This window comes from Podarcis pityusensis, assembly GCF_964106645.2.
Source record: "Podarcis pityusensis genome assembly, chromosome: 5".
NCBI classification, from domain to species: Eukaryota; Metazoa; Chordata; class Lepidosauria; order Squamata; family Lacertidae; genus Podarcis; species Podarcis pityusensis.
Genome location: NC_138032.1, coordinates 78,757,721 through 78,785,213, shown reverse-complemented (window position 1 = coordinate 78,785,213; position 27,493 = coordinate 78,757,721). Strand labels below are relative to the sequence as shown.

The following is a 27,493-nucleotide window of genomic DNA, read 5'->3' as shown; positions in this document are numbered from 1 at the left end:
ACCACTGTTCCTTTGAAGGAGATGGCAGATTGCCATTGAAAAGCATTGTTATTTCTGTAACATATTTGACCCAGTTTTGAAAATAAAATTTCTTTATCAGCTCTTCTGCATAGACTTTCAAAAGGAGCATAGCTTGATCTTGCTTTATAGCTGAATTTCTCATTTCCTGGAGATCAGATAACATATTTTGGAAAGGAAGCAAACTACTGGTATCTCAGCTGGTTTGCCAAACCAAATAAACCATGCACAATAAATATTGTACAGTATTAGCATATTTTTTCCTCAGACAAACACTTATGTGGATGTCATGTATCATAATGTAGTTGAGTGTTATCTTTCAAGCACACATTGGGTGTTTGAATGCCACATATTTCTATAATTTCAAAATAATGGTTAGTGAAATAACCATTATGGGAACAATTGGTCAATCTATTCAGCAGCAGTTCTCCACAGTTTCAGACAGGAGTGTTTCTCAGCCCAATCTGGGAGATACTGGCGATGGCATCTGGGACCTTTTCCATGCTAAGCCTGTGCCCTCCTGCTGAGCTGTGACTCTTCCCTTAGCTCACAGCATAAGAGCTGATCCCTTAACAGTTCCATAGTTTGGACCTCACATGTTCATATGTCTTTAAATGAGATTCTCCACATCTCTGGGATACAATCCAGAAAAAGTTAGGCATGACTAAGTCCCACTGAAATCAACAGGATAAGAGTCTTGCAGCCAAATATATAGTGTCTTAATTTGAATCTAATTGTGGATCCCAGGGCACTATACGTCTCCTGCTTGTAGTCCCATCTCCTTTCTACCTGCTCTTTTCTGCCTTACTTTGACCCATGTCTCTGGGGCCTCTGGTCCTCCTTTCCAAGGCTGCTTATTGCTTACTCTTCCACCTATAGGATTTTCAGCCTGCTACCTCTTTGACATCATAGTAAGTCAACAAGAGTCTTAAGAGTCCTAAGCCACTCTGTCATTTCAGTCAATCATTGCACACAGCCTCACCACCACTACAAATATATTTTAGAATATTACAGTGTAGGATTAAGTGGTCTGGGGTGAAAGCCATTAATTTCAGTGAAAGGTATGCCTAGCCCTTTCTAGCTATCCAACAGAGCCATTGTGTATGCTTTTGTGTATGATCAAAGTACAGCAAAAAGCGAGCCTATTTGCATGAATGATCAGTGGGCAATATGAAATGTTTGGCAAATTATGCATCGCTATGATTATTTTCTATCAAAACACCATGGAAACAGGATTTCTGTAACTTCAAGCTATCCTGGTGAACTTTTCAGTGGGTGCAAGGGGCTTGCCTGTAGCCATTGATAGTCTGAATGACACAATGAAATTTGGTCCATCTCTTATTAACTGGATGCTCTCCAGATGCTGTTTGTTATAAAATAAACATATACTTTAAGAAGCACACATCCTGGAAACAATTCACAGGTTTGTTATCCTGAACAAGTCTCACTGAAGTGGAGATCTAGATCAAAAGCAAATGGATCCTTTTACCCAGTAGAAATTCAAATAATGAGTTGCTCTCCATCCATTTGAAATCTTCAGGGAGGAAAGCTACTGCTGGGGACGACATGGAGTGTGAAAATTGCAAGTCAGGAAAGGATTGGTGTGTTATGTGGGCCTTACAAGAGAACTTCCAGCTGGATTGTAGCCATAGCAGTGTAAAAACCAGGCTGAAAACTTATATAATGTAAGCAGATATTTGTTTCTGAAGGTTCCCGATACCACTTGGAGCTATTTCTTGTGAGATAAGCAGTGTTCTATTTTAAATAATTCCATATAAAGCATACATGATCAGTATTCAGAGTTCTGAAGGTCTCTCTTCCAGGTGGCATTTATTTTTAGCTACTTTGGAAAGTACAGGACATTCTGAAGCATCTGAACATTGCTGAACCAACACTGCCGAACTATTGTGTGAAACACTTATGAGAAAAGCTTTTGAGGTTTGCATTGTTGCTCTCATGATGTACCCTGCATTTCTGAGGTTGCCTAGCAATTGTAAGTTGTTTAAACATCAAGCCAACAACAATGATAACTATGATTAAAGTACAGTCATTCAAAAGAACAGCTACCATACCTGCAAGTATAAATTCCTACAGAATGAAGGAAAGGGAAGGAAAAGAACCTTTTGCATGAAATACATAAACAAGAAAAAAAACACACCAAGGAAGATGTGTATAACTGCACTGTTTCTAGACATTTCAAGTAAAGTAACCATATTGTCTTGGATAATCTTTTTCCAGGTTTTAGTTGGTGTGAAGGACCCTAAAGTGGGGGATATCCTTTGAAGCAAAAGTCAGAATTCTCTTCCACAAATAATAGGGCTTTCCCTTCCTCTCCTCCCCCACTGCAGTCCCACATGCCCCCAATGTGTGTCATTTCTAAATGTATTTATTAATCATGGTGCCTTGTATTGTAATATATGTTTTTTTAAATATATTTTTGGAGACATGGAAAACTTCAACTTTTGGGGGATATACTTCATATACATTTGGCAACGTTTTCCAGGAAGCAGCATCTTTTGACTGTATGTGCTACGAATTCTACACATGTAGGATTTAGTGTGGAAATTCCATAACAATGTTGGGGTACACTTGCTTTGATGGAGAGGTGTACAAATGTCCCAATTATATGTATTGTCTATTAACAGGAGTGCTTTTGGACTATATGTGCACCAAATTCTAGCATTCTATGTTATATGGGAGCATCCTAGCAATTTTGATACATCCATGAATGAGGCTCAAATGTTTTTGTGCTTACAGCTTGTAAATAATGTATTTGGTTTCAATGGCTCCTTACTAATGTTTACCTTCTCTTTCTTTTGTCCTTTATTTACATGCTTTCCTTGGTGTATAGCTCACCATTTAGGAATTGAATTCATGGGTAAGCTTTCAATTTTCTTTTAAATTTGCTGTTGATATTTAAATGCTCAAAAAATCTATTGTGTTACACTCTGTGGAAGAATTTCAGGCACTGTGCAGGATTCCAAGCATTGCCATGACTTGTCGTGACAAGGTCTAAAGCTGCTGTGTTTAAATGAAAGTTTTGTGACAACTTTCTACCATTCAGGAGTTATCGGGCACCTCAGGCTTAGATTGGGGAGAAGCTCCTTTAGATTCCTCTTCTGTCATTTTCAGCTCAAAATTTTCCTCTCTGAGTTGCCATCTCATCTCTGAGTAGAAAGCAAAGGAAAGATGAGGGAACCCTGCATCTTTCTCCTCACAAATGAAAAAGCAGCTGTGAGAGAGCCACTTTGAGCTGAAAAAGTTTCAAGGTGATAAAAGATAAAAATTGCAACATGTATTGTGAGCTTTAGAAAATCCTTTTGAAGATAAATGAGAAGTGCCCGTATAAAACAAAGCCTTCTATTTTACAAGGAGAGACTGAAACTCAACCTTATGAGTTCATAGCCACTGGTCAGTCATATATTTTTTACAGAAGCCATGTTTTGAAGAACAGTAACACTGATTGTACAGTGGCATGTTCTGAAAAGGTGTGCCTGTCACTTCAGATGAAGGCAGCTCACACAGAAGAAGGGGAGGTGAGAAAAGAAAGCAAGTTGAAGGCTGTTGGATCAAAAGATGTTAGTTGAAAGCAACTGAGGGTTTCCTGCAATAGTCTATCTGGTGAATGAGGTAAAACATAGCAATATTGACTGTGGGGGTAGTTGTAGGCTCAAGAGGCATATACCACTGTCTCATAAGGGTATGGTCTATTTCAGAGTTGATCCCAGATTCCTTTGAGTCTAGGACCAGCTTGAAATGGGATCTGCCCACACCTGACACAACAGGTCCTCCCCTACCAGCCCTCCCATTGCCAGCAAACAAAGCCCATATCTCTGTAAAATGGGTAATTGGAAGTAGGGAGGCATTTTCTGACTCCTCCCCTGCAATATTCTGTGTGGGTTGCCGTTGGAGAGGGAAAACTGTAAGAGGGGCTGAGTTGAGCAAAAGCCATTTGGACTTTTGGCTCTTCCTTTCAAATGTTGAAAGGTGGGCTGCTTGTGCTTTTTCACATCAGTACAGATGAGAAATCCAAGCCTAGAAATGGACTGGAAAAGCAAACAAGTGACTGAAGAAAATGGCTTCCATCTTTGGGGAACAGAAGAGGTGCAAATTGCAGATGTCAGTTCTCCACTTCCAACATGGCTTCTTGAGGACTGCCAATGTCCTCATGATGGGAAGTACATTCAGATAGCACTGCAGGTACAAGGTGAGGGAGAAAATGGACAATAGGACTGTAAAATATATACCTGGCCTTTACAGTAACAATACCAGGAAAAGAGCTTTGCCTCTTGCATTATGCAGGAGGAGAAGTTCCAAGCAGACGTAAAATGCCTCTTTAGATTATTTGGACCCTAAAGCCAACATTGAGTTTAAAATATGTATGCTTGGGAAAGCTACATGGCCAGCTGCAGAGGGAATAGATGAATACTATATGAGGCTGAGACATTTAGCATTTGGAAACACTGATAAAGAGATCAGATCAAAGCTCATGCAACATTACAGTTCAGCTCATCCGACAAAGCCAAGGCTCTGTAATTCTGGTGCTATGTCAGGAGCAGCAAACATAGTGCAAATGTTGGTGGACAGCAACTCCCATCATCCCTGACCATTGGCCACCCTGGTTGTGGTTGATAGGAGTTGTATCTGGAGGGCACCACATTGGCTTGTGGTATAGTATCAGAACTCCTAGATCTTGCATGTGATGTGGAAGTAACTGAAATACAAATGGCTGGCACCGCACTGAAGATCAAAAGCTGCAGACTGAAAAAGGGGCATGTATTTCAAATCTATGCATATTTACTCAGAAATACTTCCCACTGTGTTCTGAGCAGCTTATTCTTAAGGTCCATGTGATCGCTGCCTAAATGTGCAATCAGGCATGTCCAACCAGTCAATCGTGGTCCACCAGTCGATCCTGTGGCGTTCATTGTCGAAAATGGTCGATTGCGCCGGCGCTTTAGTGAATGCCTTCTTTTCCTGCGTCTGCGGTTAGTGTGTGTGAATGAGTGAGAGCTGCAGGCTTTCGGGCAGGCTTCCTCAAACTCAGCCCTCCAGATGTTTTGAGGCTACAATTCCCATCATCCCTGCCCACTGGTCCGGCTAGCTAGGGATGATGGGAGTTGTAGGCCAAAAACATCTGGAGGGCTGAGTTTGAGGAAGCCTGCTTTTGGGTGAGCTATTTAATGCAAGGGTCCCTCCCCCTAAAGAAAGATCAACAACTTAGGTCTCCTCCTCTAAAGAAAGCTCAACAACTTTGGCTCCCCCCCCCAAAAAAAGCTCAACAACTATGTGCAATATCAGTGGGTAGATCACTCCCAGTTTTATTAGACTGGGAGTAGATCACAGTCAGAGTTGGACATGCCTGCTACAGATGTATTCTCAAAAGTAAGTCCCACTGAGTTCAATGGAGTCTATTTTCAGGTAAGTGGGTATAGGATAGTAGCCAAAAATAAGCAAATCAAGTACTGAGGCTGAGACAGAAAAGGAAGCTTGCCCTTCTGGGGTGGGGATGATTTCCATAAAACCCATTCCCTGCATATGGGAAAGTATGGAGTTTTCTGGGGGAAAGGGAATTTATTCTTAAAGTATGCCTAAAGACACAAAAGAAGCAAAGGCCTACAAACACAGCACAGCTTCAAGCAAATCAAAGAATTCAAGAGCTGGGCAATGAATAAGATTATGTTTTTGGAATGAAGACAACACCGAAGAATACTGAGAAAGATACAGGCAGCCCAAAGCAACTGTTTACATGAGAAACACTGAAATATAAGTGCATGTTGATAAGGAAGAACTGTAAACATTCTAGATGAAGCAATATTGGGAGAACTGAAGCAGTAACTGTTCCACACTTGAACATGCAACCATTACAGTGGATCATATGAGTCCACGGTGAAAATCCAAATTTAATGCACATTTACTACTATGGCAAAAATTTAAAATACTGAGTACAGTACTACTACTGTTTTCAGAGCTGAAGGAAATTAAGGCTCTCTGTTTAAGGAGCAGCCATTGCTCTGAACATCATCAAGCCTACCTGCAAAGCAAACACATTGCCAAAGGATGAGGCAATGGATATGATGATGAATTTCAAGGAACTGAGGAAGTGAAAGATTTAAAAATTAAAATACATATTCATGATAATGTGAAGTTAATCATATGGTCACACAGAGATATGCAGTTCCGTATTAGGGGTGGACATGGAAGTGGTGCCACAAAGATTACAAACAACAGGCATCTTAGAACTGATTAAAGGAACAACAACAAGGGCCTTCTACTACACAATACTATAGCTGTTAACTTGGAAATAAGTTGCCTTGACTTCAGTGGGATTTACTCCTAGGTAAGTGTGTGTAGAATTTCAGCTTTCTTCTACCTTCAGCAGGTCTCTTTCCAATGATCTAAGCACCAGGCATGAGACAATAATCTGTATGCACAATCTGTTTTAGGCATTAGAAGAAAAACGGGACAATATTTCTCAAATTTCCCTTCTAAAAGTACACATGGTTAAACATCTGAAGAGCAAAGCAACAGGGCCTTTTCTTTCCAAATAAAGTTGAGGTGATAGAGTTGCATAGAGTTGAAATACTCCAGCATTCTCCCCACCCCTGAAAACTTCCCTTTGAGAAATTCTGGTTTGCATAATATTGCACGAGACTCTATTATTAGCTCATATTGATGGATGGAGGAAACAGTGGACTAAAAGTAGAGTAATGGAAGGATTAGAACCAAACCCCTTGCTGCCTCTAACCATAGTCAAATAATTCCAAATTATATTAACTGTATCCTGAAATTCTGCACCCTTTTCTCAGGTGGAGAAACTGAGGAGGATATTTGACTCAACAGTCTCCAAAAGAAAACAAAAATATGTCGCAAAATGGTCTTCTAAGCCATTTTTGGCTCATACTGCAAGCTCTTAGAATAGGAATGGCAGTTGATTCTCAAGAATAGGAAGTTAGATCTGCCCAAATTGGATCTTGCAAAACACTGCTGTATCTTTGCAGGCACCTGCTAATGCCTGTGCCAGTGTGTCTTAGGCTATGGTGTTTTAGTCTACAAGACCTGAATCCTCATAGCTTAGATATGTAACTGGTGTGAGATTGTAGAAACCAATGGGAGGGCTGTGTTTTGTAGGGCAAAGCCTCATGCGTCAGTGAATGCCTATCAGATAATATAACGTTGTTGTTGTTGTTGTTGTTGTTGTTGTTGTTTTTAGCAATCACAAGCCAATGCCTCTCTGGGTTAGAAAACACAGCTCTGTCAGTGTTTTCCCTTGACACTTTGCCTAATCCCTTTTGAGAGTGTCTGAAATGCTCAAGGCACAGAGTCAGCTAAAATTCTCCAGGAAAAAAAATCACAAGCGAAACATGTCACTTACCCATATTATTTCAGACAGAAGCTCTCCCACCACCGGCTCAGTTTGTTTACAGCTATGCTAATGGTGACATGAAGTAAAGCATTGTTTTGACACACTCGTGAGGGAACCTTATAAAAATCAGAGCAAACAGCTGTTAAACTGTGAGTGGGAAGTTAGCTTATTTGAAAGGATTTGGACACTGGCTTCTATTATGTTTGTTTTCTACAAAAAAAATAATAAAATAAAATAAAATGTTTCTTTAGTGCAGTCCTGTGCATGTCGTCTTAGAAGTAAGTCCCACTGCATTCAACGGGACTTACGTGCGAGTAACTGTATATAGGGCTGCAGCTTTCATTTCCCACAGAAAATAATAGTAATAATTTCATGTACTGCTTATCAGTTGACATTTTGGGAGCCAGCAATAGTGGGTACTGGGTATTTTTTGAAGATATGTTTAGATTACCACATATAATCCTTTGCAATACTTTAAACCAGTGTTCCACAAACCCTGAGATTCCTTTATTGGGCACTTCTTATTAATGGTGTAATGGTGCAAAGGGATGGATGGGCCCATTTAAGCCTAGTGCATCCCAGCAATTCATGTGACTTTCCAGGTGGAGTTTTAAAGGGAAATCCTGCAGAAACATAAAAAGTGAAGTTCTTACAAGGTACTCTGAGGGTTGCATACTGGCCTCAACCCCCAAATAAAACAAAATCTTCTTTTGAACTTTTCCAAATAGGACATAAGGTAGCTCGCAGCCTGGAGTGGGTTGTGTGGGGGACTCCTTGATGCCTCACACTTTGAGAATACAGCAGCGAGTCCCACAGGGAGAGATGGAATGTGCTAGCGTTTTGCCACCCTCAGGCAGAATTTGACAGAAAAATGTGTCAGGGAGGGGCAGCCATGTTTTCCCCCCAACAAAGTTCCTCTGGAGAGAGATGGGATGTATCAAATGCCAGAGCACTTACTGGATCTGCACCCAAAGTGTGCAGCAGCAAGGAGCTCCATGTATTAGCTGCTCTAGGCTGTGGGTGACTGGCTACTCTATTTTGAAAAGAAAGAAAGAGAAGAAAAACTGTTATGTACTGAGCTGAATCCTATCTGAAGATTTACACCGGACAAGAGTGTAAACAGAGACTGAACATGGAGCCTGGCACACTTCCCTTGCGAAACTCTGCAAGCTATCCGTGCCTCCTGCAAAAGTCCTCCTCAGGCCTCTCTCTCTTGCCGGTAGCAGAGCGTAACACAGCGGTGAGAAGCAAAGTGCAGCACGTGTGGAATAAATCAGAGCAGACACAAGGCAGTCCTTATCTCCTCTGATTTATTCCACACGTGCTGCACTTTGCTTCTCACCGCTGTGTTACGCTCTGCTACCGGCAAGAGAGAGAGGCCTGAGGAGGACTTTTGCAGGAGGCACGGATAGCTTGCAGAGTTTCGCAAGGGAAGTGTGCCAGGCTCCATGTTCAGTCTCTGTTTACACTCTTGTCCGGTGTAAATCTTCAGACCTGGCGAGAACTGACACATTCTCCCTCTCGCATGGCGTCCGAGAGTCAGACTGAAACACTTAGAGTCAAAACCCCTCCCTTAAGTGTTTCTAACCACGCCTCAGGAAAGAGACGTCACCAGAACTCTTTAACTCTGTGAGTTCTGAAACCATTAACATCCTAGAACAATAGGATCCAGAACGCAGCAGTCTGATTGGTCCACAGGAGCCACCCAATCCAGCTCCAGGTGGAAGTGAATCAGTGACCTGATTGGCCTGCAGGAGCAGCCAATCAGGCTCCTGGATGAAGTGAATCAGCAACTTGATTGGTCTGCAGGAGCAGCCAATCAGGCTTCTGGAGGAGGTGAATCCTCAACCTGATTGGCCTACAGGAGCAGCCTGGAATTAACCAATCACTCGGGGCCCATTGTGTAAAGTTTCATTCATTGCTACTATAAGCTGAATAAAGAGCATGAAATTCACACTCAACTCCGAGTATATTTCAAAAACATTTTTAGAGGAATGGGGGCAGTGAGCAACCCCTGTATGTCCTTGTAAAGGAATCAGTAATACTGTGGATTCTGAAGTAGACTGTGAACTGACCAAAGTCATGATCCACTTGAATTGAAGCAGGTGAGCCTACTTTGGAATCTGCGTTTAGCAGATGATTCCCTCATCCCTAATGGTGCTTAACTTTCCTTGGGAAAACAGGGTGCTCACCTCCTCTAATCTTCCCCAGCAGGGTACAGTGACACAAGAGAGTAGGGTGTGGCCTCGAATGTTATCTTATTTTGTTGAGACCCAACAAACAGGCAGCAGACCTGACCCGTCACCCAATGAGAAGCAACTGTGAAATCTAGAACATTCCCAGAATCCCTTGCAATATGTGATGCTTCTGTGGCTAATGCATGCAGGTTTGTTAGATGCTGATATGGGAGGAGTTCCTCAAAGATAAAGAGGTTGGAAAAGCACTGCTTTAATTTAAAATGTAGAGGGTTTCCAAATATGTGATGTGAACAAACTTCACACCACTTTCCCACATCATGAGGGAGAGAAAGCAAGGCTGATGCATTTGTAACATGGGTTTTATGTGCACATGGCAAACCTCACTGGAGCAAAGACTCCTTGAAGCTTCATATGCGGGGGGGGGGGGGGGGATGGCCTAAATTAGCACTAACATTGGGAGAGCCACAGCTTATACAGTGGTACCTTGGTTTATGAACTTAATCCGTTCCGGAAGTCCGTTCTTATACTGAATCCGTTCTTAAACTGAGGCATGCTTTCCCTAATGAGGCCTTCCGCCGCCGGTGCCCTTCCACCATTCGGCTTCCGTTCGGAGACTGAGGTAAAGTTTGCTAATCGGAACACCTACTTCCAGTTTTGTGCAGTTCATAAACCAAATAGTTTGTAAACAGGGCTGTTTGTAAACCGAGGTACCACTGTATATATACACTGAAGCTATCTAACTGTACATATGAAAATGCAAAAATTTGAATGTGGCAAACAGTTGTTTGCAAACACCTGTATCACACAAGCACACTTGTTAGGAAGTAAAGATGGCAGGCTGCATCTCCCTATTTCGGGTCTGCTACAAAAAGTGTGAAATAAAGAAGAGAAAAGGAGAGAGATACCTGTGTCCCAAGTATGTCGACGACACTGCAAACAGTGTGTGAAAATAGCAAAGGCAGAGGAGAAGGGAGAGAATGGATGAATGGGAGAGGCGAGAGTGAAAAGTGAATGAACAAAGGCAGGATAAGGAGGGGAAACCTGTAAATAATAATTGAGTACTAGTAGTTGTTGTTATTGTTATTTATCTGTACCCTGCCCATCTGAATGGGTTGCCTCAGCCAGGCTTTCAGCATATATAAAAACATAGTAAAACTATACAGGACTGCCTTCAGATGTCTCCTAATATATATATAATTACTCCTTGACAGTAGATTAAAATAGGGGTACAATTTAGTACTTATTAACACTGTGCTATCCAATCATAAATGACTTTACACAAAGGTAAGCCCCCTTCGCAAATGGTGTAAACAGGAACGGTTTGGATTCTTAGATCACGGACTGCAGTTTCTTGAAGATGGGCTTCTGGCAAGCGATGGGCTGCACCTCACAACGGTTGGGAGGAATGTTTTTGCCAAAAATCTCAGAAACCTCATCAGGAGGGCTTTAAACTGACTAATGTGGGGGAGGGAGACAGTGCTCCTGAAGGTAGGAGTCTATCAATTGATGAAGATGATCATCCAAATGTCATAGACCAAATGGAGCAAATAGCACGCAGACCTAGTGGTGGGAGGAAAAAATCCTTAAATAAGAGACACGGGGGAATGATTAATGGACTTCAATGTCTGTACACTAATGCGCAAAGCATGGGAAATAAACAGGATGAGCTTGAGTTCTTGGTACAGCAAACTAAATATGACATAATAGGCATCACTGAAACCTGGTGGGATAAGTCCCACGACTGGAATGTAATAATGGAGGGATACAATCTATTTCAGAGAAACAGACCAGATAAGAAAGGAGGAGGAGTGGCGTTATATGTCAGGGATGTGTATACCTGTGAAGAGAGCCAAGATTTAGAAGCTCAAAGCCAAAGTGAGAGCATTTGGGTCAAAATTAAGGGAGAGAAGAATAACAGTGACCTCATTGTGGGAGTTTACTATAGATCCCCAAGCCAAACGGAGGACATAGATGATGCCTTCCTGGAACAGATGGCCAAGCATGCAAAAGGAAGGGAGATAGTAGTAATGGGGGACTTCAATTACACGGATATTTGTTGGATGTCAAACTCAGCCAAGAGCATAAGGTCAAACAGATTCCTCACTGGCCTTGCAAACAACTTCATTGTCCAGAAAGTGGGAGAAGCAACAAGAGGAACAGCCATTTTAGATTTGGTCCTAACCAATGTTGATGACCTGATTAGTGGGGTAGAAGTGGAAGGATCATTAGGCGCGAGTGATCATGCTCTTCTGAAGTTTCCTATACAGCGGAAAGGAGCAGCCAAGCATACTAGGACTTAATTTCTTGACTTTAAGAAAGCCGACTTCATAAAACTTAGGGAAGTGCTGGGTGAGATCCCATGGACAGTAATACTAAAAGGAAAGGGAGTTCATGATGGCTGGGAGTTTGTTAAGAGGGAGATAGTAAAAGCACAACTTCAGGCAATACCAATGAGACGGAAACATGGAAGGTTCCTAAAGAAGCCAGGGTGGCTATCTAAAGAACTTTTAACTGAGTTAAGATTAAAAAAGGATGTGTACAAAAAATGGAAAAGGGGGGAAACCACCAAAGAGGAATTCAAACAAATAGCCAGCACGTGTAGACACAAAGTCAGAAAAGCTAAAGCACAGAATGAACTCAGGCTTGCTAGAGAGGTTAAAAGCAACAAAAAAGGCTTTTATGGGTATGTTCGTAGCAAAAGGAAGAACAAAGAAACAGTGGGGTCACTCAGAGGAGAAGATGGTGAAATGCAAACAGGGGACACAGAAAGGGCTGAACTCCTCAATGCCTTCTTTGCCTCAGTCTTCTCCGATAAAGAAAACAATGCCCGACCTGAAGAATTTGGAGCAAATGATTCAGCAGAGGAAACACAGCCCAGAATAACTAAGGAGATAGTACAAGAATACTTGGCTAGTTTAGATGTATTCAAGTCTCCAGGGCCAGATGAACTGCATCCAAGAGTATTAAAAGAACTGGCAGATGTGATCTCAGAACCACTGGCAGTCATCTTTGAGAATTCCTGGAGAACAGGCGAAGTCCCGGCAGACTGGAGGAGGGCAAATGTTGTCCCTATTTTCAAAAAGGGGATAAGAGAGGACCCAAATAATTACCGCCCAGTCAGTCTGACATCAATACCAGGGAAGATTCTGGAGCAGATCATTAAGCATTCTGTGAGCACCTAGAAAGGAATGCTGTGATCGCCAATAGTCAGCATGGATTTCTGAAAAAAACTGAAGCCTGGGGGGCGGATCCGGCCCAATTGCCTTTTAAATCCAGCTCACAGACGGTCCGGGAATCAGCGTGTTTTTACATTAGTAGAATGTGTCCTTTTATTTAAAATGCATCTCTGGGTGATTTGTGGGGCCTGCCTGGTGTTGTTACATGAGTAGAATTTGTCCTTTTATTTAAAATGCATCTCTGGGTGATTTGTGGGGCATAGGAATTCGTTCTTTTTTCTTTCTTTTTTCGAAAATATAGTCCGGCCCCCCATAAGGTCTGAGGGACAGTGGACCAGCCCCCTGCTGAAAACGTTTACTGACCCCTGGAGTAAGCCATGCCCCCGGCCAACCGGATTGGCCAGCCGGGAGCCATGATGCGGGGCTTCGCCAGCCTCTGCTGTGTGTGGAGGCCACGTGATCTGACCGCAACACCATCCCACTCAGAAGTAGAATGGCTTTCTAGAGACTTGGGGGCAGAGGGCTTAAATCCAAATGTATGTTTTAAATTTTAATAGGGACAGCCAGAGAACATTAAATCGTGGAGTGGGGAAGAGAAAGCTCTTTAAAAGCAGAATTTGCATGTTTCTTCTCCCTGATGCAAATATCTTTACCACTTACATGGACTGTGCAAACTCACTGTTATTCCAATCCTTTCTGAACCATGGCAGGGTGGAACATTTCACTGGCAGTCGAAATGCAATTGTTATTCTGAAGGAGCATCCTCCCAAGCCTGTGACCAAACCAATGTCAACAGCATAAACCATAAACAATTTTATGCACGAAAGGCATAAAGCCAGACCATGTGTGACTCTAAACTAAATATTGCCCTAGCGTGAATATAGCACTTCAGCAGGTGTTTCCCCCGAACAAACTGGCATCTGGCATTTTTACAATGTCAAGATTACTGAAATAGAGCTTAGCATATATAAATCTTCCTAAAGGTTTATTTGAATCTTATTAGTGCCACTCAGGAAAAAATTCAGCAAAATCCTTCATGTTCCATGTTGGAAAATTAGTCTGGGTTATGTTGGGAGGTGCGTCTCTGGGTCTGTTCTGTGAGTTTTATAATCAAAAAATGAAATGTCAGTTATGCTATATTGTATTTTTGACAATGAAGCCTCTGGCACTAATGAGCTGAGCTGATGTGATGGTTTGTAACATTCCAACTACATGAGGAACAAAACTGTCAACAGCAAAAGGTTCAGAATCCAGTTTCTCTGAGAAGGGATAGTTGTCACTGGTTAAACCTCATATGGGCCCTATAGATAGAGGAGTTCCCAAGTCAAGCCTTGTTTGTGTGAATATTCATCTTTTTCCTTTTCAACCTTTTTGGTACTGCCTTTTCACTTCCTACTGTTTCTTCCTCCTTTCTGAGCTGATCAACTGAGTATGAACAGAGATCACTCAGTGAATGGGATAATGTTACGAGATCAGCACTATTTGGTCATGCAAAGAAGTGACTGAAAGTGAGGGTAACAGTCAACAAGGGAAGGTTTTTGCAAAAAAATGAAGGGAAAAAAGCTAAAAGGGGGAAGTGGTGCTAGTTATGTGACCCCCGAGCGATCTGGTGGAACACTCTGTCACAAGAGACTAGGGCCCTGCGGGACTTGACATCTTTCCTCAGGGCCTGCAAGATGGAGTTGTTTCACCAGGCCTTTGGTCACGGCACAGTCTGACCCCCTCTCTCCTTCTGTAATCATAGAACTCTCATAGAACTCTACCCCAATGGTTGCCATTAATTTGATTTTGAATTGATTTTAGAATGTATTTTAATTAATTGACTGTGTGGTTTTATGTACACTGTGCTATTTTTACTTGTTGTTAGCCACTCTGAGCCCGGCTTTGTCCGGGGAGGGCAGGATATAAGTAAAAAAAAAATTATTATTATTATTATTATTATTATTATTATTAATGCTGACATTCATAAAAAACAACAACCTCAGAACCATATTTAAGAGGAGACCATTACTTCCCAAAGAAACCTCAACACAATATTAAGACTTCAACATTGGAGGTACAATTTTTGCCTACAAAAAACATCATTGCCTCCCCTCTCCCCTCCACCAAATGTGTCTAACTAAACTTCAGCTAAAGGTTGCATGCAAAAACGTGAGGGTGGGAGAAAAGGGAAAGGGTGCCTTTGTTTCATTTGCAGGCACTTCTGGAAGGCAGGGGAGAAGTGAAAATCAGTGCTTTCCTTTCTTTCGTTTTCCTCCCTTGGCTAATGTGTACCAACCTCCCCCATTTCTAAGCACACGGATAATTGCAAGCGAACATTACTGCAGTAACACTGGGAATCAGGCTCTGAAAGTACATGACATGCTTAGCTAAATTTAATTGGTCACCTTGAATTATAACGTCAGTGGTTACGGTCAAACTTTAATTTTACCAAGCCACAGAGGTTGCCCCTGCTAATGATGAGATCAGCAAAACTCTTCAAACGATATATGCTATTTTGCAACCAAAAATTCAGCTGCACAAGACATTAAATATATTTGCCTGCCCTGCTTGTTACTCTGTCCATCTTGCTGTCTGGCATGATAAGTCTGTAACAGTACAAAGGATTTGACATTAGAAATACCAAGGATATGACACTGGGAATTTGTGATGAGCTGCAAGACTTACATAGTTTTTTTCTCTAGATACTTAAGAATTCACTATCACAAAAGTGTGACTCATGTTAGAAGGTAACAAATACATTATATTAACAACACTTTAATTCTGCTGCTATCAACATCATGTACAAAGAAATTGACGGTGCTTGATAGATGACTTAGGAATGATGACAGCTAAAAGCAATTAATTATGTTATCTATTTCTCAGAATGTTTGTTCATACTGAAAATCCAGTCCTGACAGGGGGATTTAGAAGAAAGTCTACCTAACAGGCAGGGAGTCCTCCAAAATGATACCAAGCATGAGATCAGGGAATAGGCATTTAGTCCAGGAATGGAAAACAGGATCCACCTAGCAGGCCGGAACTTGAGCTCACCCTGACCTCCTGCAGATCACTTTGGCAGATAGGCGGGACTGCCCATCTGTCATTTACCAGATGTCAACATGATGTAAGGTGAGTCATCTTCAAAGGAACCAATCAGGAGCATTCTCCAAGTAGTGGAATTCAGGGGAATATTATGAAGTCAACAGTTGGAAAGCCATTCCTGCAGAGATTAGTAGTAATGCTTAGCATTTGTATGGAGGTTTTGAGTGTTCAAAGGTGGAACCCTTTCAGATGTGGGCTGTTATTGTTCCTGTATGTACACTGCCTGTCAGTATAGACAATGCCAAACCAAGTGGATCAATGGCCTGATTTGTATAAGACAGCTTCCTATGTTCTTAAGGCCACCAACTGAGTTCTTGGCAGAAGAAGCAGTGGAGTAGGAACTTCCTCCTTCACAGGCCTTCTCATAAGCCTACTCACTTCACTAAATCACACCAGCTCTCCATTAATGATGAAATTAATACAGTCTTTAAAAAATGCTGCTCATTGTCTCAAGTGCTTTTTAAGGAATAGTAGTTTATGTGTTTTAAGAATGCATTTCAGATTTCAACATTGGTGAGGATTTATGAGAAAGAAGCTGCTAAGTACTTAGATTCGGAACACGTTTGCTTGGACGAGTTTGGATTTCAACTGACATAATTAGGGATGGGAGAGAAATTTGATTTTCTTTACATTTTTAATGATAAACTATATAATTTGCTTTTCTTGAAACTGTATATGAACCTAGACATGATTATCCTCTGAAATTCACACAGATTTTGTGTTGCAGGTCTCCAACTAAGCAATGGTTTAAAAATGCATACATTAATGAATATAACATTGCAATATCACATTAGGGGGAATTGCTTACAGAAATGTGCATTTTTTTCAAAAGTGCATGTACAAAAAATATTATATTAGGGAAAAAATGCACTCAAATGCTGAACTTCTAAAGAAATTTACAGACTGATGTGGAAATGTGGAGAAATGAATATAGGATTGGAAAAATAAGAAATGAAAGAGCTTCAAATTAACATTCATCCATGTGTACAAGTATTCTTGAGAGCAGTGGGTTTCTGGATTAGAACTTTAAAAGCATGAAGATCACAGGAAGACTTGGCCCTATCTTGTAACACTGACTCTTCTCTAAGTGACATTTCTTCTCAGTTAAGGTTTTGTTTAACTCATGGTGAAATATTCAGTCCCAGACACGTGGTCAGAAGAGAAGCAGCACAGTTACTGCTGGTGCATTTTCCTGGGATTTGACATTTCCTACAAAGGTAAGTAGAGACACAGCCTGTTTTGTACACATTCTACTTTGTTTCAGTTTAAATGTGTTAATTTTTATTCTCTGCTCTTAGGGGCACAGGTTTTCCCGATAGGAATCTAGAAGATGTCAACATTTTTGTTACATTCACGCATCCAGGACTGATTCTCCACCATCACATCATGTGCTTCGGCTAGAAAGCAACTGCATCTTGCATTTTGCATCCAGCTACAGCGAAATGGTAAACCCCAGAATAACATGTATGAATTCATTTTATAGTGTTACATGATTAAATTATTTAAACTCTTCAGGGTTCCACCTAATCATTCCTGTAATCAAGAGGATAGGAGACCAGCACTACCTTAGGACTATTTCAAACAACACATGCAGTGAAGCTTGGGAGAGGCAACCAGATTCATATAAAGCCCATGCTTTTAGCTTCCAGTAAAGTCTTGTTTCAAGTCAGAACATAAGAAGGGCCTGCTGGATCAGGCCAGCAGCCTATCTAATCCAGCATCCTGTTTTCATAATGGCCAACCAGATGCCTGCAGGAAACCCACAAGCAGAATTCAAGCCCCAATCACTCTGCCTTCCTGTGGCTTCCAGCAACGGGTATTAAGCATAATCCCTCCTTACTGCAGCGGCAGAGCATAGGCATAAGGGCTAATAGCCATGATGGCTCTCTCCTCCGTGGAAAAAAAGTAACAAGCTGAAAGAAGATAATTTCCTGCAGGTAAGTGTGGAAGGAGAAAGCAAGCCCAAGGTTCTAATATGAGAGCTTTCCCGCCCCAAATTTTGGACATGGGGTGAGATGGAAGGAGATCCAAATGGCAGTGGAGCCAACTGCCTAAGTGCCATTCTCGACTCCCTTGCGGCAATACTCTCACACGACTTGCCAGTGCTGCTTATGGCAGCATCAAAACAACACCTTAACAAAAGAATGAAAGGCAAAATGATGGCGCTACCCAGTCATCTTGTGTCCCCAAACCACTTGGGGGGTAGATCGCTGAAATGCACCACAAATCTGCCAGCTTAGAATGAATCAGTAAATTGGGGAGGGAAGGATTTTCAGCTTAGAAATAGTGGGCGCCGGGACTGCATATGGGACAGAAAAGAAAGTAATATGCATCCACCAGGAGTTTTTGTTTGCTTGTTTTTGTTTTTGTTAACTGGAAAAACAATTTAGACAATTGAAATTGAAAAATCTTAGTCAACTGTTTGCTTTTAAAAAATGTTTTTATTTTCTTTTCAGAGGAAGTGGAATGCAAGAGAAGAAAATGTGCTGTTATGTGGCTAATGTTGTTGTTGTTGTTTGCTGATGTGTATGCTGAGTCTAAATAAAACTACTCTCTCTCTTGGTTTCAGTTCTTTATTTTGCGGTCTCCTTACATCATCACTACCACCCACGTCTTTATGCAAGCAACCTGCAAAGCACATTTCCACATTATAAATTGACAGTTGCCCCAAATATCTGTTTATTTCTACAATGGATATACCACTTAACACCATAGTTTCTAAGCGCTGTACAACAGAAACTATTACTTAAAATGCCTGCTGGAACGATAATAGAACTTTCCCCCAAGCACTGGAATATAGTGACAGTTATAAAAAGTAATTATGGATCCATGAAAAAAGTGATTATACAAGATTGGTCTAATGAATGGAGAAATATATCCAGTAGAGTTGTCTGGTTGGACATGGATAGGTTCACAGTAAGCTGAATCTGAATATCTGGTTCCGAATAGAAGAACAATTTATCAATATACCGGTATTCATGTATCCCTTTAACTTTTGTTGTTGTTGAGGGGATATGTTTTAGCAAGAGAAAGGATATGGTGTTCCTCCATATTTTATTATTATTATTATTATAAAACATCACTTCCAATCTCAAAATAATACAGTTCAATCTGTGCTTTGATGAACCATGCACAATTAAACGAGGCCACTGTGTCTTCAAATGGTGAACCACATACAGTACAAGTGCAAATCTTGAAAAATCCTACCCTTCTCAACTCTTGTGCTTCTGATTTCACGACCAATTGTAGGCGCCTCATCTGATATCACATTTCGACAACTTGTAAATATTCACAAAAATACTTTGGAAGGTTTTGCGCTGTCCTACATTTAATGCATGAATGTCCTGGTACAACTCTTAATTCTTTTCCGCATATCTCTGGCAGTCCAGCCTACAAGACAGAATCAGCCCTTGTTGTAGAGACTTTCCAGCTTGCTTTCTCTTAACATATGGGGCAAAGGGTCTCTGTGATGGGTACCAGAGTTTCAGGATGGCCACAATTCAGGATGGGACATTAGCTTACCATGAAAGTGGCTGAAATGTGCCTTGAATAATTGATGTGCTATGCTGGATGCACCTACTACTTTATGACCCTCTGGTTGAAGAGGATCTATCCTCCCTCTGTTTGCAAGTATATGGGTAGTACCTTCATCCTGAAGAAGGTAAGAAGAATGCACCAGGATTCCCTGATGCAACCTGCAGCTGCCAGGCACAAGGGAATTTCAGAGCATCACTCCAGACACTTGTCTGATGTGGGAAGAGTAGATAAATCAAAAGCCTCCCAACTGAGAGGAAGAGCAGTATGAAAACAAAATAAATAAAATTTAATAAAAAATTAACTATCAGTCTTGTATGTTGCAAGGAGGATGTCTGTCCATCATTTAGTAAACTGGTTGAGAAAATATATGTATATTTTTTAAAGCATTTGAAGAGTGTGCCCCTCCAAATTCAATCTGGAGAAACCCTATGCTCCAAGTCTTAACATTTCAGGAAATGTTGGCCCAGAGTCCTGCCTCTGGATGTGGGAAACTCAGTTCCCCACTTGGGCAGAAAACTCATTGGGCAGCCTTGAGCAAGGTCACATTCATACCATATTTTTAAAGCACATCTGAAGCATATTTGTTCCACCATGGAATTCTGGGAACTAAACTGTTGAGAGTGCTGGGAATGGTAGCTAGGTGAGAGGTATATTTCCCAGAATTCTTTGGGGGAAGCCTTGTGCTTTAAATGTATGCTGTGGATGTGACCTCAGACATTTTCTCTCCCCCCCTCCATTTCCACATAGTATTCCTGAGATTATGTAATTAGAGAACTTAATGTACCATGAGCCCTTGGATGACAATTGGATACATCTAATAAATAAATGTGACATATAAATGAATATGTGCAAGAAGTAAGCAGTCGCATCCTCTCCCCTTGCATCTCCCTTCTAGTTTGCTTTCTCTGCTCCCAAGCCTTTGCTTCCCCCCTTACTTTGCATTTCCATAAACTTAATCCATTGGTAGCTTGGATTAGTGGACTGAGATGATGGATATTAGCCATGAAGTGCAGTTACTAGGAGTCATTGCTAAAGAACAAATTAGCTCAGACTTACTGTAATGTTGAGAGGGGCGTTTTGAAGTTTTTCTCATTTGCAGTTGGAATGGCTCCTCTTGTCACTGCAAATGATACAACCGTTGAAAAACTGGGGTTGCAACGTGAGTTAAATTGCTGAGTTCATAAAATATGAATGCCTAGAAAATGAATACACCAATGTTAAGTCGGTTAATCAGTTTTAGAGAAACAAAGGAACATTTTACTTACTATAAGATGCAGTTCCATGGGATATTAATGAAGCCATAACAATGGCATCTTTGCCTCTGCGCTGGTCTTTTCTATATCCACTACATTTGTTCAGCAAAGATAGATTTAAATGTAGGCTTGGCATGGGAAAATGAGAAACTAAAATTGTTGCATTTGCCCATCCATACTCAGCAATAGGTCCGATTGAATTCAGTGGGGTTTACACTCAGATAACAGGGTTAGGATTGCAGCCTATAATGAGAAAGAGATTTGTCTAAAGTCACTCTGTGGATTTCAGGACAATGTGGTTTTTGGTATGCATCTCCCCTATCCAACTCCAACCTTACACCTTTGATACTACAGTGTTTCTCAGAGGTTGACCAAACACAATGCAAAAAAGCTCACTGCTTTCAAAATGTACAGGGAATTAAGAGGGGAGGAATAAAAACAGAACATTTCAAAATGATCAAGTATCAGCAGAAACATATGGATTAAACCAATCAGTTTTCCCAACAACAGCAGTCTACTGCATGGTCGCTGTGTACTTGCATGGGAGTAAGTAAAAGAGTACCATTGAAGTGACAGCTTTTGAATCTAGTCTTTAAGACATCTTTCTGCAGGCTTGTGTTGAGTTTCATAAGCTTTCTGTAGGCTTTTCCATGAAGTGTAGATGCCTGAGAGGGGTGAGGAAGGATGAGGTCACCAGTTGCAGTCCCTGCCATCAACTGATCCTGGAAGTCTCAATTGAAGGGAAGTGACTATGTGAAGCAGGGACCCAACAGTATCTGTGAAAATTCTGGATTCCCAAAACTTCTCCTGTATCCATAGAGGCACCAACTTCACACAGTCTTGCTCTGTGAGTTGAGGCCTACAAAAACGGTGATGGAGAAAGGTAGAGCAGTGTGCTCATCCCTGTGTACCCTCCTTGTGTTTATTTTTCCTTAACCTCAGAACGTTTGCAGAGTCTTTGGTTCCTAGTGCGATAGAATGCTGGGAAAATGCTGCTCCTTCTAACGCAGATTTGTAAAGCTAACTTTGATAGTCAGTAATATATTGATTCATTAATTAGCCCACAAAAGCTACTGGGCTACATTTTGTTTACTCCCCTACTTAAAGGCTGGTAGGATGTGTTTTTATGCTGGGGGTGGGAGGGCAAACCCACTTTCCACAGCCAGCATGGAAATACAGTGGTACCTCGGGTTACATACGCTTCAGGTTACATACACTTCAGGTTACACACTCCGCTAACCCAGAAATAGTGGTTCATGTTAAGAACTTTGCTTCAGGATAAGAACAGAAATCAGGCTCTGGCAGCGCAGCGGCAGCAGAAGACCCCATTAGCTAAAGTGGCGCTTCAGGTTAAGAACAGACCTCCGGAACGAATTAAGTACTTAACCCGAGGTACCACTGTATAGGATATTAAGCTCTTAGCTGGCCAATGATAATAATTTTTAAAAGTCTTCTAGCAAACTGGCTGGTAGAGGAGGGACAGAACTTAAGGAAAGGCTTCTGTTCCTCCATAGCCAGTGTGGAAATCAAGTGGACTGGTTGAGGACAATTGGACAAATCCCTTCCTCCCTCCCCCCTGCCTGCCAATTTACTTGCCTATTTGCAGTTCCTGGTCACCTGTGCCTACCAGGTAGGGATAGAGGAGAAATTTGATTCAGTTCGAAAATTAAAAGCAAACCCAGCTAAACAGCGCTTTCTAAAACAGCATGAAAATGAAAACAGCCGTCTTTCAAAAATCACATTTCTCTGAATTTTGCAATGCAGTTCTCCAGCCAAGTAATGTGTGTAAAAAATGCATGGTCCAGGCTAAAGTGTGGATTAAAATGCATGCATTAGTAAAAGTAACATACACATATGCATTGTATTATGGGCAATTGCTTTGCAAAGATTCATATATTAGGCAGAATTGCATACAACTGCATACAAACATATCCCTTGCTGCCCAGGTGCGTCCAATGGCTGCCTGAGGGTACTTAACTGCAAATGAAGCTGCCCCAACCTGTAGCTTTATGACTTAATCACATGAGGCAGCTGCACCTGAAGGCAAAACATTCATGGCTATCATAGCAGTATTGCTGGCTACAGTGCTAAATCCTTGCTGCTGCTGGAAGGTAAGTGCCTCAAGCTTTGTCTGCTGCAGGATAATAACAATAATAATTTTATTATTTATAGCCTGCCCATCTGGCTGGGTTGCCCCAGCCACTCTTTCCCCCTCCCTAGAACCTTGCCCTCCACCAGGGCCCACCCCACAATTTGAGGAAATTTTTATTTATTAAATTTCAATACCACCCTTTACCTGAGGATTACAGGGTGGTTTACAATATAAAAACACAAAAAAAAACCCAATAGCCTCCCACCTTTATTGAACTGAAACATTGAAATTCATTGAAACATTGAATTCTCTCTTTAAAAACATTTTTTTAAAGTTTTCTTTTATATATTTTTAATTGAAGCAGGTCAAACAAATCAATATAATAAAAATAACAGAAAGGCACAAAAAAACCAAGCGAGTGACTTCTCAGTTGGGTTTCAACTAGGGAACTCTGAGCAAAACATTTCTGATTTTCTGAACATTTACAGGGCTCATCCCGTGTGTGAGCTCTCTAGTCCTGAGGTATGGTCAAAACTTTCTTCAAGCATTCATGGTTTTTTTTGTCCCATGCAGAGCTTATCTTCCATTCACCTTGTTCTTTGCTCTTCCTTGTGCCTACGTCCTCTTTGATTTCAACATGGGAGTAGGCAGATCCAAGAGTGCCAGAATTCAGAGGGAAGAAGTGGTGTTGCTATTTATGACTGGGGGGCTCTGCGCAAATCTGCTTTCACAGACAAAAAGGGCTATCTTTCGCGTGTGATAGCTGAAGTCGTCTTTTAAGCATTTATGCTTGCTTTGAAATGTGAGGAAACACAGACCTAGCCGGTTAGCAGTACCTCCCACATTTCACACCCTTGGCACTACAATTTCAGGTTATTGTTGGTAATCATTCTGCGAAGGTGTTTAAGCCATTCTGTATTATTAATATGCCTATAACATTCAGTGTTGCTGCTTACTAATAGCTGTTGATACAGAAAGCTTACATATTCCACGAGAGTTAATTGGGCTGCAACCCACATACATTGCAAATAATGCAGCTTGAAGCAAGCTCTTAGGGATATTCAGTCAATCTCACGGAGACGGCCGTTATCTAGCAGCTAGCAAACAGAGAGAGAGAATCCTTGTTAATTTGGTGAATGGCATCATAAAGATCATGTTCTGCAGTTTTGTATACCGTGTCGGTTGGCCACGTGGCAGAATGTCAGGACAAGCCTCAGACTGTAGGAAGAAATGAGGCTTTTCTGCATAAATGCCAGTGCAAATAGCTCTCATTCACATCGGTCACCTGGGGTCGTGGTGGATGAGTAGCTTGAGCAAATAGGTTTATGATAACTTAAAAGCCTTTGAAACCAATGTTACTGTGTGAAGTGCTTGTGTGGATGCATGCTTTTTGTTAGTCAACAATGCACATAACAGCCCACCATCTTTAAACTGGCCCAGCGTATCACTGCTTTTGCCCAATGAGAAGTGCTTTCCTACAGCTGAAGAAATATTACTGCTCTTGGGCTCTGTTGTATGAGAAACAGGCCTCTGCTTCTTTGTGTTTCTGCCTCTAGCTCTTGAGAGCTTGTCTTTTCCACATCAACTGCTTAGGGCTAATAGTAGAGATACTGGGTGTGCTGTTGGGGGGGGCGTTGTCTGCTGTAGTGCCATTATGGCTGGATGGCAAGACCAAAGTACAACATTGGTGAGTGGGTGGCATGTAATAGAGCTACAATGTACAACAGCTACACTAGGCACCCACCATCTTCAACTGAATCATGGCTCCAGAGCAAGAGTGGCAATAGGTTCAGCCAATCAGATGCCACCTTTAGGGCATGGGGCCAATGAGGGTGCCAGAGAGCGGGGATGGGGCTAAACTCCAGCCTCAAGCATGCAGCCACTGCAGCACAACTTTCCTTGATGCTGCACATAGTGAGAGGAGCTGTTTGCAAAGGGTGTACTGTAGGAGGGGTGTGGGGTTTTTTGAGGGGGTTGTCTTGGAGGTATAAAGAATGGCAATAGGGAGCGACTTGGACTGATTTACTTTGGGACATGGAGAAGATGGGAATGGATGTGTAGCAGCCATGTAGAAGGGAAGATGATGGTGCAGGCAGAGGTGGGCTTTGCTGTTTCAAATGTCAATGATGTCCTGAGCGAGGCAAAAATTCAGCACACACAACCCCGTGCCTCACCTTCTGTTCTGCTCAAATGACTATGTCATAGTTGCTGTGCCCAGGGGGCACCCCCTAGCCTTGACACCCAGTGCAGCTGAACCGGACGCACTGCCCTAAATCTGTCTCTGATGCGGGGAGTTGGGGGCTCAGTCCTCCATTTTGGACTCGTTCATCCTTTCTTTGTAGAAACATTTATATTGAGGGCCAGCCCAGGAAATTTTCCTGCATGACGTGGAAGAGCAAATGCCACCCACCCAAAATTAAGGTGCATAGTGCCCAAAGTTGACCAAGCTATTGCGACACCTGAGGTTGAAAGTCCCATCCCCTGGGAGTGAAATATACAATAAGAGTCATTTCAGGGCTCTTTCAAAACATCCAAGATAAGCTGCCTTGGGCAACTGCCTTACTCTGCTAGACAGAAGGGCCAGCTCTGTCTGTAGAGAATAAGATGGCAAGTTATTCTCCTCAAATAGATAGGGCCTCTTACTCCCTCACCAGACCTCCCAGTGCAGCAGCCAAACCACCATGAGGAGTGAAGCAGAAAGTATCTCCTCTCCAGGAGCCAACATACTCCCATGTCCATGTTAAGCTGGGGTTTGGTTGAGCTTGATGTGTGTGAGCCAAGCCAGTGTCCCCTTTGGACATAAGTAGGACAAAATAAATATGGTGTCACATTCAGAGGGATAGGTCTTCATTTGCTCTGTAAAAGGGAAGGACGTGGATGTTTAGATAATGCAGTAGCTACATAAATCAAACACTGCATGTACTAAAATGATATAGAAAACAGACAGAATTATTGATTATATATGTCCCCCTACTGCTAATTCTGTGAGTGGATTGCATGGCAGATTCCCTCCTCCATATCATACCCTCATTCCAAACCAATTCATTTTTACATTGACTCTCTGTGCTTCATTCATTCCTCTTATTTTACCTGGGTATTGATTTGTTTTGATTGCTCTATTTGATTTTAATCTTCTCCTGCCTCAGTCTGTTTAGTGTATTCCCTTACTCCCTGTTCTTCCTAACTCGTTCCCCTCCTTGGCAGCTGGTGTTTCTGAAGCAGCCAGAATTGGACAGAGGAGCAGATATTCGAAAGATATGTGAGGGGGATCAGCAGTAATCTCCTTGGACTTGGCAGTGTGCCACTCATCCCAAGTCACAAGCAGTTTGGGGAACCCCAGCACTGGAACAAAAAATGGTTGCTTTCTATCCTAAGTGTGAGCTTCCCAGAAGCCTGTAACCTGCCACTTAAGGAAGCAAGATAGTAGAGTAGAGGAGCCCTTGATCTGATCCCACTTGGCTCTCCATATGCTCTTAGGTCATATGTGTAAATTTCACTTTGGCCTTCCACAGCCTGGTTCCTTCCACATATTTTGGACTACAGCTTCCATCAGCACCAGCCAGTGTCGCCGGGCCAACTCCTAGCAGCTCAGGTGCCTTCACCACCCCAAGAAAATATTTGAGGGGGCCGCCTCCCAAAGCTAATGGGCATTGCCCTTCAAATGGTGTGTGTGTGTGCTGTGTCATGTGATCAGTTGTGTGGGGTGGAGCTTACGTCTCCCCCTCCAATATTTTATTCAACTTGGCATTCCTGGCCGACATGGTGAATAGTCAGGGATGGAGTTCTAGCCCAAACATTTAGAGGGCACCAGATAGGGGAAGACTAAAATTGGGGCCCTTTGGCCAACTCTGCAGAAATCAAAATAGTTCAGAACTCTGGCTCTCGAACATATTTTGCAATCCACATCTGCGAAAGAATCTCATTCTTATTAATATTAAACATGTCAGTAATAACTTGTTAATCATCTAGTTTGGAATTCTCTACCCATAATGCTGTTTCAGAGTGCTGCACTTCCAACATCCTTTTTGTATAGTTCCAGCAGTGAACACCATCCATCAAGTCTACTATCCCTTTGTCATATTTATTGCCTGCTCAATTTCTTCTCTTCAATCTCTTCATTTCTTCCTTCAGTACTTTGTGTGTGTGTTTAGCGTACTAACGTAATAATGCCCCTTGTGTTGATAGCTTAGTTGTGAAGATAGTCTTTCTCCCTGTGGGTTTCGGTTCAAGGAATTGCCACTTTGCTGTTCAGCTATTGTTTATAAAGGCATCTTTTTATCACAGACCTTTGCTGTTGAAGTCTTTGTCCCATTGGAATAAATGGCAAAACCCCAATGATTCTAATGAACAAGGATTGCATGTCTATCTACTTCACTGTAGAGGGCTCTTCTGCAGTTCATTGTGGTAAACTTATTTATTTACTTTTTAAAAACAATGATAATAATTTTCTTTTAGTCTCCATTTTGCTTTTTTGGGGGAAAATCTTACCCAGAATTATAATTTTATATTTCTTGCATTATGCATGAATGAATACATTAACACCTTGCATTTACTTTGCTGGCCGCCTTCTTTTATTTCTTTATTGTTAAGCTATGAACTTGCTATACTGTATAATAAGACATATATTTCTGCATTTCCCCTCCTATCTCATCTTCTTTCCATCTTCATGCTCATTCTTCAGCAGCATCAAAAGTTGTGGTTTTGTATGGTCATTTTTGGAATGCTGCAAATAAGGATGAATTCCACTTCTGGGAATGAAATTGCAAATT

The 27,493-nt window shown here is 41.7% G+C and overlaps 1 protein-coding gene across 3 annotated transcripts in view; it reads left to right on the top strand.

Annotated features, from left to right (window-relative positions):
- Positions 1–27,493, top strand: part of NRG3 (neuregulin 3) — a 611,141-nt gene that overhangs the window by 501,557 nt on the left and 82,091 nt on the right. Inside the window, exons 4-5 of one of the 3 annotated variants that reach the window (XM_081004950.1) lie at positions 2,870–2,896; positions 4,034–4,225. The exons of 1 other annotated variant lie outside the window; for it this stretch is intronic. In XM_081004950.1, the coding sequence (XP_080861076.1) occupies positions 2,870–2,896; positions 4,034–4,225 (219 nt within the window). The remainder of the gene's footprint in view (positions 1–2,869; positions 2,897–4,033; positions 4,226–27,493) is intronic. One more of the 3 variants, XM_081004951.1, reaches the window with a different exon arrangement.